This window comes from Macaca thibetana, chromosome 2 (genome assembly GCF_024542745.1).
Source record: "Macaca thibetana thibetana isolate TM-01 chromosome 2, ASM2454274v1, whole genome shotgun sequence".
Lineage (NCBI taxonomy): Eukaryota > Metazoa > Chordata > Mammalia > Primates > Cercopithecidae > Macaca > Macaca thibetana.
The window spans coordinates 91,192,583-91,207,164 of NC_065579.1; the positions used below are offsets into that span (position 1 = coordinate 91,192,583).

A 14,582-nucleotide genomic window follows, 5' to 3' on the forward strand; every position below is an offset into this window, starting at 1 on the left:
GTTCAATTAGTAAACATCTATCTCTGTCAAATCGGCATTTTTACAATACATCTGTGCAACTCAGTGTTGAGAGGGGATTTACCAAACATACCTCTCTGGCAATGTTACTCAAAGCTTCATCTTCTGCAGAAAATCGGTCTTTCACAGGTGTTCTTTTCCTCCCAGAACCAGGAGTCCCCATCTTGTGTTCTTAACAGTCTTTTAACTTTGAAAGTGATTTAACTGTGTTTTCAGCCCTGAAGTAAACAAAAACATAATAATTTATTTCTTTCTGTGCGATTTTCATGTTCATTTATACATTCACTTTTAACAGAGAAATTGTATTTCTTCTTAGAGAAATCAGTCACCAAATACCTCTTCCCACTACCAAATTATTCCAATAAATTTTAGAATATTTAATTTTATACTAATTACTAAATCTCCCAACTCTTTTCACTATGCTACCCACGGCAACCTGTGAGAGTGTATTATAATATTAGCCTCAGAAAGCTGCCATCAGCAGAAATTCTACTTAACCGCTTAAAATTACTATAGCTGGGCAGCCTGGCCAACATGGTGAAACCCTGTCTCTACTAAAAATACAAAAATTAGCCAAGCAGGGTGGCACACATCTGTAATCCCAGCTACCCGAGAGGCTGAGGCAGGAAAATCACTAGAACCCAGGAGGTAGAGGTTGTAGTAAGCCAAGATTGTGCTACTCCAGCTTGGGAGACAAAGTGAGACTCTGTCTCAAAATAAATAAATAAATTAAATAAATAAATAAATAAATAACTATAGTTATTTCTAAAACCAATCTCCATCCCAGAATGAAAAACATTTCAGAAGTTATTCAGCCTAAAGTTTTAGACGATGTTCAAGAGGTTTTACTACTAAGCCTTATAGTTACAAAACTAACTTTGCCTTTTAGTGTAATTTAAGAAAAATTCCAATTAAATCACAACAACGCCAGACACGGTGGCTCTCACCTGTAATCCCAGCACTTGGGGAGGCTGAGGCGGGCAGATCACTTGAGGCCAGGAGTTCGAGACCAGCCTGGCCAATGTGGTAAAACCCCCATCTCTACTAAAAATACAAACATTAGCCGGGCGTGGTAATGCATGCTTATAATCCCAGCCACTCCGGTGGCTGAGGCACAAGAATCACCTAAACCCAGGAGGCAGAGATTGCAGTGAGTCAAGATCATGCCACTGGACTCCAGCCTGGGTGACAGAGACTCTCTCTCAAAAAAAAAAAAGGACAAAAAAAACCAACAACCATATAAAAGAAAAAAATGAAGGTTTATTATTCTTCAATTAACGATAACCAACACTGTCCATGTAACAAATACCTGAGTGTCTGTTGTTACCAGGTATATAGGAGGTGCTAAAGGTACAGTGATGAACAAAACTGATGTAGTCAAATTATTAAGAACATATCGCCAGGCGCGGTGGCTCATGCATGTAATCCCAGCACTTTGGAAGGCCAAAGCGGGTGGATCACCTGAGGTCAGGAGTTCAAGACTAGCCTGACCAACATGGTGAAACCCCATCTCTACTAAAAATACAAAATTAGTGGGACATGGTGGCACATGCCTGTAATCCCAGCTTACTTGGGAGGCTGAGGCAGGAGAATCACTTGAACCCGGGAGACAGAAGTTGCAGTGAGCCGAGGTTGCACCCCTGCACTTCAGCCTGGGCAACAAGAAGGAAACTCCTTCTCAAAATATAAAAAAAAGAATATATCTATGAACCTGTTACTATTACTTATTAGACCTATTTTAACAAAAGGGAGAAGAAAAACCCATCCGCCAGGATTAAATAATAAGGATGAAAAAGACCATCTAACCTTTCTAACACATGGTATTTGAGATTAAAGATTACCATGAAAGAATGCAAGCCAAATTTCATGACCTGTTTTCTTCTATACACATTGCTAACAAGTATAGCTCATTTAGCTAAATATTCCGTAACTTAAAAAAATTTTGACTTCCTTTAACAAAATAAACCAGCAAAATTTCATTACAGTATGAATCACAAAAGAATTCTCAAGTAAGTCTGTCCTCACAGAATTGGCTATATTGAAATTCTAAATGACTTTAATGTACTGGAATTTACTTGATTCAGGCTAAATAAAGCAGAACTACTCCACCAAAAAGTTTTCTCCAATAAAGATTCAGGACATTCCCAACTTATCTGACACCATTTCTCATTCATCAGAGCTAGCTTATTATTCTGTCCACCAGAATAAAGACTGATGATGGTTTATTACTTTTATTTCACTAGAGAAGATATATCTGGATATGATTTTTTTTTTTTTTTTTTTTTTTTTGAGACGGAGTCTCGCTCTGCCGCCCAGGCTGGAGTGCAGTGGCCGGATCTCAGCTCACTGCAGGCTCCGCCTCCCGGGTTCACGCAATTCTCCTGCCTCAGCCTCCCGAGTAGCTGGGACTACAGGCGCCCGCCACCTCGCCCGGCTAGTTTTTTGTATTTTTTAGTAGAGACGGGGTTTCACCGTGTCAGCCAGGATGGTCTCGATCTCCTGACCTCGTGATCCGCCCGCCTCGGCCTCCCAAAGTGCTGGGATTACAGGCTTGAGCCACCGCGCCCGGCCTGGATATGATTATTAAGAACTCATTTAAAAATGGAAACACCAGCTGGGCGTGGTGGCTCACGCCTGTAATACCAACACTTTGGGAGGCCAAGGCGGGCAAATCACAGGAGATCAGGAGTTCGAGACCAGTCTGGCCAACATGGCAAAACCCCATCTCTACTAAAAATACAAAAACTAGCCGGTTGAGATGGCACATGTCTGTAATCCCAGCTACTTGGGAGGCTGAGAGAGAAGAATCACTTGAAACCAGGAGGTGGAGGTAGCAGTGAACCGAGATCATACCACTGCACTCCAGCCTGGGCAACAGAGCGAGACTCCATCTCAAAAAAAAAAAAAAAAACAAAAACGGAAACACGAAAAAATGTACTTCTTAATGTAGCACCTGATACATCCCAGACACAAATCAGAACAACTCCTGAAAAGGACAGAAAAGTTTTCTCAGGGGTCTCCAATCATCTTCAGCATAATTTTAAAGATTATACACTTAACTAATAGTAATAGTGTATACATTGCTGGTGGGAATGTAAACTAGTACAACCACTATGGAAAACAATATGAAGATTTCTTTTTTTTTGAGATTGGAGTCTCGCTCTGTCGCTCAGGCTGGAGTGCAATGGTGCAATCTCGGCTCACTGCAATCTCCGCCTCCCAGGTTCAAGCAATTCTCCTGCCTCAGCTTTCCAAGTAGCTGGAACTATAGGCGTAGGCCATCACGCCCAGCTAATTTATGTATTTTTGGTAGAGACAGGGTTTCACCATGTTGGCCAGGCTGGTGTCAAACTCCTGACCTCAGGTGATCTGCCCGTGTTGGCCTCCCAAAGTGCTGGGATTACAGACGTTAGCCACCAGGCATGACCCGAAGATTTCTTAAAGAACTAAAAGTAGAACTACATTTGATCCAGTAATCCCACTACTAGGTCTCTACCCAAGGAAAAGAAGTTATTATACGAAAAAGACACATGCACACACATGTTCATAGCAAAACAATTCACAATTGCAAAGATACGGGAAAAACCTAAGTGCTCATCAACCAACGAGCAGATAAAGAAAATGTGGTACATACACACCATGTAATACTACTCAGCCATAAAAAGGAATGAAATAATGCCTCTTGCAGCGACTTGGATGGAGTTGGAGGCCATTACTCTAAGTGAAGTAACTCAGGAATGGAAAATCAAATATCATATGATCTCACTTATAATTGGGAGCTAAAATATACAGATGCAAAGGCATAAGAATGATATAATAGACTTTGGGGACTTGGTGGTGGGGGCAAGCGCAGGGGCGTAAGGAATAAAATACTACATATTGGGTACAGTATAAACTGCTTGGGTGATAGATAGGCACACTAAAATCTCAGAAATCACCACTAAAGAACTTACCCATGTAACCAAAAACCATCTGTACCCCAAAAACTATTGAAACAAATTTTTTTTTGAAACGGAGTCTCGCTCTTTCTTGCCCAGGCTGGAGTTTAATGGCACAATCTTGGCTCACTGCAGCCTTTGCCTCCCGGGTTCAAGTGATTCTCCTGTCTCAGCCTCCCGAGTAGCTGGGACTACATGTGTGTGCCACCATACCTGGTTAATTTTGTAATTTTAGTAGAGACGGAGTTTCACCATGTTGGCCAGGCTGGTCTCGAACTCCTGACCTCAGGTGATCCACCTGCCTCAGCCTTCCAAGGTGCTAGGATTACAAGTATAAGCCACATGACCAGCCAAAATAAAATTTTTTTAAAAAAATGGTAATGGTGTATACAAATATTAGCCACCTACTAAAAAAAGCAACATGCAACACAATGTTCCTTTTCAGACTACAATGACAATTTAGTGAATGCACTGTAGTATCATCCAATATTTGTCCATCAGTCAGCTTTCCAAGGACACAATGAAAGATATTTCACAGAAGCAGGAGAAAAAATGTAAGCATTTTCTAATTTCAGACACATAAAAATAATTAGAGAATAAAAACAGATTTGGCTAGAAGTATATCAATAGTTTAACAGTGGTTTTGTTAGGAAGATAGCATTATGGATGCATTTTTTTCTTAATTCTCTAAAATTTCAATAGCATTGAGGAAAAAGAGATGAATTTTAAAACCAGACGTGGTAGCTCACATCTAATAATCCCAGCACTTTGGGAGGCTGAGTCAGGAGAACTGCTTGAGCATAGGAGTTTGAGACCAGCCTGGGCAACATGGCAAAACCCTGTCTCTACAAAAATTAAAAAAAATTAGCCAGGCATGTTGGCATGTGCCTGTAATTCCAGCTATTTGGGAGGCTGAGGTGCGAGAACTGACTGAGCCTGGGAGGTCGAGGCTGCAGTGAGCCATGATCACTGCACTCCAGCCTGGGTGACAGAGTGAGACCCTATCTCAAAAAAATAAATAAATAAAAATAAAAACATTCCAATCTAAGGTGCAAAAAATAAACTAGCCCCCAACTGGATCACATCCAAATTAAACATAATATGCTATACTACTGAGACACCAATCTGAAACCACTGCTGGTAGCATTCTTTTGAACCTTTCTTTTCTTTCTCCTCTATCCCCATGATCCATTTTCTTTCTTTCTCAACTAACAACGCCTAAGCCTTACACCTGCCAGAGTACTCCTGGACCACAGATTTATGTAAAAAATTCTTTCTTAAAATTGCTTCCAAACAAAATGGTTTCAACAAGCTCCAGAATAGGCAGCACTGAGAAAGAGATGACAGGAAAAAGCACCACAGGATAAGCAGGAAATAGGAACAACTTCCTATCTTCCTTATCCTTCTTGTCATATCTACAGAGGGCACCTAGGTGTTTATATGACTGATTGGCCAGGTCCAGTTGCCTTTTTCAGTTCACATAATGCAGATCAAGAATGACCTAGCTCAAAGGATAACCTAGCACTTTTAAAAGAACTGTATTATTTGTACCCTGCAGGCAGGTTTCCTTACCAGTATTAGAAAAATGACGAGACTGGGCAACACAGTGAAATCCTGTCTCTACAAAAAAAAAAAAAAAAAAAAAAAAAAAAAAAAAATTTATCCAGACAAGTTGATGAACACCTGTAGTCCCAGCTACTTGGGAGGCTGAGGTGGGAGGACTATGTGAGCCAAGGGAGGTCAAGGTTATGGTGAGCCATGATAATACCACTGCACTCCAGCCTGGGTGACAGAGGGAGACCCTGTCTCAAAAAAAGAAAAAAAAAAAAGGAGAAAGGAAAGGTTTTTCAGTTCTCATGCAATCTATTTTCTAGTAACTCCAGGTCATTCTGTATCAGTGATGGAGGAAACCTTGAAAGAAATAAGATTCCTAACATAGCCAATGGGAAATCTTTCAACAAAATGACAAAACTGAGAATGTAGACTCAAAGGAAACCTTAAATACATTATTTTGTTTCTGATCCTAAAGGACTTGCCATAAATTTCTACCCCAAAGGTTCCTCAAGAACACTTTTCTTCAGGAGCACATTAACTCCTTGGAGTGTTTCCTTGGTGGTATCAAACAACTTAAAGAGCTAAACCTTTTCCTCAATTGATAAGAACAAAACTGCCTGTATTTTTGTCAAGTCCTTTACCCACACAGTGTCAAGTTGATTTTCCCCAGATGGTTTTATCATGAAGCATTTGTCTACTTAAGGAAAAGAAGGAAAGTATCTTCAGGATCTTGTGGAATATAAACCTTCCAAAACAGACCGATATTTCAATAAGGCTTTCTCTTCTCCAATGAGCTTCTCATATAATACACATCTGAAATAACAGGCATTTTGCCACAGTAAAAATGGCACTTCAATCATGATATTGTCCACTTTTGTAAGAACAGAATGTGCATGTAGCACCAGTATGTCACATTCTAAATATAGGACACTTAGAAAGTTCTGTGCCTAATCTGGATCCTGATAGATAGCTCCTTTATATCTAAGTATTGCATCATGGAGAATTCAAAATATTGTCCCTATATGTCTTTGCATCACAGCTGCCATTACTGTGAATGCTAGTCTGCACAAGAAAACATTCTGTAGTTATTCATAAACAAATCCCAGTACATGGAATTGTCCCTGAACTAAAGACTTAGTGTGATTGCAGTTGTTGCCACTTGACAAAACTTAAAATGAAAAGATTCAAGTTCAATTGATTGCACTACCACTTGCTGTGTTACCCTCCCCACTTTCTATGCCTCCATCTCTTTATTAGTTTCATCGATATAACATGGTTAATGTGAGGCTCAAATGAATGAAGAAAAATCCAAGCATTTAACAAACTATAAAGCACCCCATAAATATTTAAAGCATTCTAAATTAACTACCTGTTTTGCATATTTAGCTTGTGAAATTGACAAAAAAAAGCAATCCTGGCCTTTCTTTATAATTTCATACTTTTAACTAGACAAAAATATCCTTGATTTCCTCCAGCATGCACTGTCTAATAGCATTAAACCATGCTAAGAGTTTCTGCTAAAGTACAGAACAATTTGGAAAAAATAAATGCCTTAACTATAATCATTTTGCCGTCTAGCACATGTATATAATAAAAACAAAAAAGGAGAAATTCTTAAGGAACTTTGTATCAAAGTTTATTTTTAAAACTCTAAATGAATAACCAAGTTTTGGGAGTGCAGCCTTATAATGGTTATGCTAGTCCTCTTAGTAGAACACAAGTGACTTGAAACAGAAGACAGAGATCATTAAACGTTGTATTTAAAATATTTGCATATTGTTCTATGTAAATTTTACCTCAAAAGAAAAAAGTCCTCTATACAAATATTAAACTCTAGCCAATCATGTGCATGCTAAAATATTTAGGGTTGAAGTGCACTGAGATCTGCTACTTCAAACTGCAACAACAAAAGATTAAATGACGGAATCCAGATGGTAGGTACATTAGTGTTCACAGCACAACTCTTTCAATTTTTCTGTATGTTTAAAAAAAAATTGTTTTTTGAGACAGGGTCTCCCACTCTGTCTCCCAGGCTGGAGAGCAATGGTTTGATCTCGGCTCACTACAACCTCTGCCTCCCAGGCTCAGGCGATTCTCCTGCCTCAGTCTCCCAAGTACCTGGGACTACAGGCCCACACCATTGCACTTGGCTAATTTTTGTATTTTTGGTAGACACAGGGTTTCACCATGTTGGCCAGGCTCATCTTGAACTCCTGGGCTCAAGCGATCCACCTGCCTCAGCCTCCCAAAGTGCTAGGATTACAGGCGAAAGCCACCGTGCTCAGGGTATGTTTAAAATTTTTTATCATCGGCCAAGCATGGTGGCTCACTCCTGTAATCCCAGCACTTTGCGAGGCCGAGGCAGGCAAATTGCTTGAGCCCAGGAGTTTGAGACCAGCCTGGAAAGCAAAGTGAAACTCTGTCTCTAAAAAAAAATTTTTTTAATTTTTTATAATAAAATGTTGGGGAAAGAGTAACTGCTTAAGAAGTGTGGATGACTAGGTGAAAAAAAAGGCATGGGAATTAGGAATTGCAATTAAAAATCTTGAGTGAAAAAGAAAAGGAAGGCAGAGGTAATCATAGCACTGAAGAACACTCAATAGTTACATGCACATTAAAAATAAAGATTATGTAGGGTGTGGTGGCTCACGCCCGTAATCCCAGCACTCTGGGAGGCCGAGGCAGGAGGATCACCTGAGGTCGGGAGTTTGAGACCAGCCTGACCAACATGGAGAAACCCAGTCTCTACTAAAAATACAAAATTGGCCAGGCATAGTGGCACCTGCCTGTAATCCCAGCTATTTGGGAGGCTGAGGCAGGAGAATTGCTGGAACCCGGGAGGCAGAGGTTGCAGTGAGCCAAGATCGTGCCATTGGACTCCAGCCTGGGCAACAAGAGTGAAACCCTGTCTCAAAACAAACAAACAAACAAACTAAAGATTATGGCAGGGCACTGTGGCTCATGCCTGTAATCCCAGTACTTTGGGAGGCTGAGGCAGGCAGACCACTTGAGCCCAAGGGTTCAAGACCAGCCTGGGCAACACGGTGAAACCCCGTCTCTACAAAAAACACAAAAATTAACCAGGCGTGATGGCACACACCTGTAGTCCCAACTACTTGGAAGGCTGAGGTGGAAGGATTGCTTGAATCCAGGAGGTAGAGGATGCAGTATGCCTTGATCACACCACTGCAATCCAGCATGGATGACAGCGTGAGACCTTGTCTCGAAAAAGTAAGATAAAATAAAGATTATAGGCAGGCAGAAAATGGCTCCAACCAGAAGAGGAAAAAAGGAAAGGAAAGAGAGAGGAAGACAATGAGAAGGAGAGGGAGGAGAGAGGGGGGAAAAGAAGAGGGAGGGAGGGATTACAGTCAAAGACATCAATCCTGCAAATATCTAAATGAGATCGTTACATTAAAATGAATAAATCATTAGCAGAACCTACAGGAAGAATACAGAAGGTATATTCAGAAATTGAGGCAAAGTACAAAATGAAAAAAATATATACAGGCAAAACTGGAAAACTTGGCAAAACAAGGAAAGGCAAATGCTAAACACAAACTAAATGTCAAAAGAACATTAGAAACTATAACGGTTCACTTAAACTCATACTTCATAAAGAATAATGCTTACAAAGATGAGAACCTACATAATCATTCCTTCTACTTTTATAGTCAGTTGTCCTAAGAATTACCGAAGATATTTTTAAAGTCTCATATTTTGACTACCCACTATCCTCATATCTCCAATGCAACTGATTATCTTTCCATTTCCTCTCTTCCTACGATAACATGCCAGCGGTTGCATTTCTCTACTTGGTAAATTTATGTTCATTTAATGTTCATTTACAGAATAAATGGGCTATATGTTGGACATAAATCTTTATACTATTTCATCAACTGTGCAGAACCCAAATTAGGAAGATAGACTAAACAACAATTCACTTATCTGTATTTTCTGAGAAGCAAACCACTTTCTAGTACCATTCAAATAGCTTCCTTTCTTGATACCTTTTAAAGTATCTCAGAGATGTATGGACATACAATCAGAGGATAAAAGAAAGGAAGACTGACAATTACATATTGCTGAGAGTAGGAAAGACTTAAAAGTGTGAAACAGGTCAGGCAGTGGTGGCTCACACCTGTAATCCCAGCACTTTGGGAGATCAAGGCAGGGGGATCGCTTGAGGTCAGGAGTTTGAGACCAGCCTGGCCAGCATGGTGGAGCCCCATCTCTACTAAAAATACAAAAGTTAGCCAGGCATGGTGGCGCATGCCTGTAATCTCAATTACTCGGGAGGCTGAGGCAGGAGAATTGCTTGATCCTGGGAGGCAGAGGTTGCAATGAGCCAAGGTCGTATCACTGCACTCCAGCCTGGGCAACAGAGCAAGACCCCACATCAAAAAAAAAAAAAAAAAGGCCTGAATTAAAGCAGAAAACAGGAAAGGACTAGAAGTATTAGAAAGAAAAATATAAGCCCAGGTAGCAAAGAACCAAAGAATCAAGATGAAACAAAAAATAAGAGAAACGGGAACACATGTAAGGAGGATATAATTTTTCAATATTAAAAAAATGCAATCAATATGAAGGAGGCTCTAAAACTAGAAATTTTCATAAAATAAAACCTATCACGTACCTTTAATTTTTCCCTTTTCAACAAATATCTACTGAGAATTTGCAAGGCACTATTTACATAGCACTGTCACTGCCTTGTAAGTAGACAAAAGAGAACACTGGGAAAATAAAAGTGGTAAAGAGATCAGAGAGAAGGTTCTCTGAAGCACAAAAGTTTTTATTTTGAAGAAGTCCAATTTATCCATTTTTTTCTTTTGTTGCTTTTTTTGATGTCATATCCAAGAAACCTACCTCAAGGCCATGAAGATTTATTTTTATATTTTCTTCTAAGAGTTTTACAGTTTTATCTCTTATATTTAAGTCTATGATCCATTTTCAGTTCATTTTCGTGTATGGTATGAGGCAGGGATCCAACTTCACACTTTTGCACATGGATATCTATTTGTCCCAGCATCATTTGTTGAAAAGACCATTCTTTCTCCCACTGAATTATCTTGCCACCCTTGTCAAAAATCAACTGACCATAAAAGGATTTACTTTCCGGATACTTAATTCTATTTCACTGAGCTTAATGGCTATCCTATGCCAGTATCACACCATCTTGATTAACATAGCTTTGAGGTAAATTTTTTAATTGGGAAAAGTGAGTCCTCCAAATTTTTTGTTCTTCCTCTACACTGGCTATTCTAGGGCCCTTGCATTCCCATATAAATTTTAGAATGAGTTTGTTACTTTCTCTTTTTTGTTTTCGTTGACACAGAGTCTCGCTACCAGCCAGGCTGGAGTGCAGCGGCACGATCTCGGCTCATTGTAACCTCCTTCTCCCCGACTCAAGCAATTCTCCTCTCTCAGCCTTCTGAATACCTGGGATTACTAAGGCATGTGCCACCACACCTGGCTAATTTTTGTATTTTTAATAGAGATGGGGTTTCACCACATTGGCCAGGCTGTTCTCAAACTCCTGACATCAGGTGATCTACCTGTCTCCGCCTCCCAAAGTGCTGGGATTACAGGCGTGAGCCACTGTACCCAACCTGAGTTTCTCAATTTCTGGAAAAAAAAAAAAAAAAGGAAAGAAAAAGAGAGGGAAAAAAAAGGCAGCTGGGGTTTTGACACAAAAATTAGCCAGGTATAGTGACTCACACCTGTAGTCCCAGCTACTCGCAAGGCTGAGGCAGAAGGACTGCGTGAGCCCAATGAGTAAGCCCTAGGCAAAACAAAACAAAACAAAAAAAATCACTTAAAAGTCTTTATATTAAGTAGTTAGACCTCCAAGTCTCCCTTTCCATTGCTAGGCTACTACCTCAGCTTCAACTTCATCTCCTATTCCCCAGGATACCAGAAGTTCTAGAAGACAAAGGAACTCTGGGGAAGGGAAGGGTGAGCAATGGGAATAGGAATGGAGTAGTAAGTGTGGGCTTAGGTGAAAGTATGCATTTTGAAATGTGGGACTGCTTCAGCCAACTTTAAATCACCCACCCTGCTACCAAAATATATACCGCTCTTCGAGGGAGGTCAACATTGACCAACCCCACCTACTTTCAAACCAAGAAGTCTGTGAAAACTCCCTAACTCAAAAGAATAACTTCGTGAAAATAAACTACACAGGGAGAAGAAAACTTCAAAAATAACCATCATTAATATCTTCAGAAAATTAAGACAAATTATAGCCATGAAACAAGAACAAGAGGCTATTAAAATTTTCAGAGAATAGGGTCGGGCACAGTATCTCAAGCCTGTAATCCCAACACTTTGGGAGGCCGAGGCAGGCGGATCACCTGAGGTCAGGAGTTCAAGACCAGCCTGACCAACATGGTGAAACCCCATCTCTACTAAAAATACAAAATTAGCTGGGCATGGTGGCACACGCCTGTAATCCCAGCTACTCAGGATGCTGAGGCAGGAGAATCACTTTAACCCAGGAGGCAGAGGTTGCAGTGAGCCGAGATCATGACATTGTACTCAAGTCTGGGCAACAGGAGCAAAACTCTGCCTCAAAAAAAAAAAAAAAAAATTCAGAGAATACAAGATCTTGCAAATTAAAACATGATAGCAGAAATTAAAAACATAATAGAAATCAGCAATTCCACTCTTAGGTATATACTCAAGAGAACTGAAAACTTATGTCCACACAAAAACTTGTAACTGAATATTCACAGTAGCACCATTCCTAACAGCCAAAAGTGAAAACAATCCCAATGTCCATCAGTTGATGAATAGATAAGCAAATGTGGCATATCCATACAATGGAATATCATTCAGCCATAAAAACAAATATATTGGGCCTGGCACGATGGCTCATGCCTGTAATCCCAGCACTTTGGGAGGCCAAAGCAGGGGGATCACTTGAGGTCAAGAGATGGAGACCAGCCTGGTCAACATGGTGAAACCCCACCTGAAAAAAAAAAAAGATTAGCCAGGCATGGTGGGACGCATCTGTAATCCCAGCTACTCGGGAGGCTGAGGCATGAGAATCACTTGAACCCAGGAGGCAGAGGTTACAGTGAGCCAAGATCGCATCACTACACTCCCTCCAGCCTGGGCAACAGAGCAAGACTGTCTCAAGAAAGAAAACAACAACAACAACAAAAAGGAATAAAGTATTGACTCGTGCTACATACAACAAGAGTAAATCCTGAAAAGTGATAAAAGCCAGACACAAAAACTACATATTGAATAACTTCATTTATGTAAAATGTCCAGAACAGGTAAATCCATAAGGACAGAAAGTATAATAGACTAGTGCTTTCCACAGTCTTGGGTAAAGAGGAAATGGAGAGGACTGCTATGGTATGAAGTTTCTTTGTGGGGGTAATGAACACCTTCTGGAATTAGTGCTGATGGCTGCACAACTTTGTGACTACACTAAAAAACCACTGAAAAGGTCACTACTTTAAAGAGGTAAATTTTATGATACATGAATAGTACCTGAATAAAAAAATTAGTTTTAGAAAACTCAGGTTGGGAAATAAAGTTCAGGAAGTCTGACAGAAAACAGGAAAAAAAAAAAAAAAGAGAGAGAGGTAGAAAACAAGAAAGAAAAATATATAAGGTTAAAGTATCAGTCCAGAGGGACCAACATTCAACTAACTAGAGAAAGAGAAAACAGGCTGGGTGTGGTGGTTAATGTCTATAATCCCAACATTTTGGGAGGCCAAGGCGGGCAGATCCCTTGAGTTCAGGAGTTCGAGCCTGGGCAACATGGCAAAACCTCCTCTCATCTCTATCAAAAACTACAAATATTAGCTAGGCGTGGTGGGGACTGAGACGGGAGCATCACTTGAGGCCAGGAGGTCAAGGTTGTAGTGAGTCATGTTGGTGCCACTGTACTCCAGCCTGGGTGACAAAGCAAGACTCTGTCTCAAAAAAAAAAAAAAAGAAAAGACAGAGAGAGAAAGAGAAAACAAAAATAAATTATTAATCAAATGACTTCCCAGAAGTTAAGAACATGAGTTGCCAGACTAAAAGGGCCCAAAGTGTTCAACACAAGTCCTGAGTTCACACCAAGGCATATCTTAGAGAATTTTAAACAATGAGAACAAAGATGACTTTACAACCTTTCATGGAGTGGGAAAGTCAGGCCACACATCAAGGATTAAGAATGGCTTCAAGACTTTCAAAAGTAATTCTGGAAACAAGAAGACGATAAAGTGATGCCTTCAAACTCCTGAAGGAAAATTATAGATGATCTATAAGTAGCCTGTATCAGTCAAATCCCTCTATTTCTCATACTTGATTATTAAAGACATTTTTGGACATGAAAGGTCTCAAAAATTTACCTCTTTTACACTCTTTGTCACTAAGCTACTAGAAGATAGGCTTCACCAAGTAAAAGTGAAAAACCAACAGAGAGGGAAACTTAGCATACAGGAAATAAACACAGAAGAGGGGCAAAAGGGAATCTCCAAAAGAATGATAGGTATCTCAGAAAGAAAGCTACAGATTAGAGCAATATGACTCAAGAGACACAATGAAGGACTGTCATTACCAAAATCCCCACAGCCTTTGGGGCACATCCATTTAACATGAGATGTGCCTGGTCCAGGTTTTCATTAGAATTTAGTTTGTCTTGACCCCGTGTTGATGAAGTTTCTGGAGCCTAGATGGGCTGAAGTCTTATTTCACAGCACAGATGTGTTTTGCTTTTCCTTATTCTTGAGAGCTACAGCATGATGAGCTTAGCTTAGAAGCAAAACCACATAGAGCAATCTACTCTCCCAATCACATTTCTTCTAGATATTTACCATAGTATCCTGTAAACACTTTAGTTTCGCCAGATTCCCTGATTATGGTGAGCCTGTGTTTCTCCAGACTCACTAACAAACTTTCCCAATGACTTGGCAAAAAGGATCAAGGAAGACTCTTTTCAGCTTATCTGCTGGGAGCTTTCATCTAATAGCAGCAGTATGTACCTTTCCTTTCACAGCCTCAGCTGATGCTTGCTATTCAGCTTTCCAAAACAAAATGATATACTTCTTAGGGATACATACCATGGCA

The 14,582-nt window shown here is 40.1% G+C and overlaps 1 protein-coding gene across 23 annotated transcripts in view; it reads right to left on the minus strand.

Moving 5' to 3' along the window:
• The window catches only part of LRRFIP2 (LRR binding FLII interacting protein 2), a 129,197-nt gene that overhangs the window by 101,714 nt on the left and 12,901 nt on the right, over positions 1–14,582 (minus strand). For all 23 annotated transcript variants that reach the window (XM_050780315.1, XM_050780313.1, XM_050780311.1 and 20 more), the window contains one exon: positions 92–236. In XM_050780315.1, coding sequence (XP_050636272.1) covers positions 92–181 — 90 coding nt within the window. In that variant the 5' untranslated portion in view covers positions 182–236. The remainder of the gene's footprint in view (positions 1–91; positions 237–14,582) is intronic.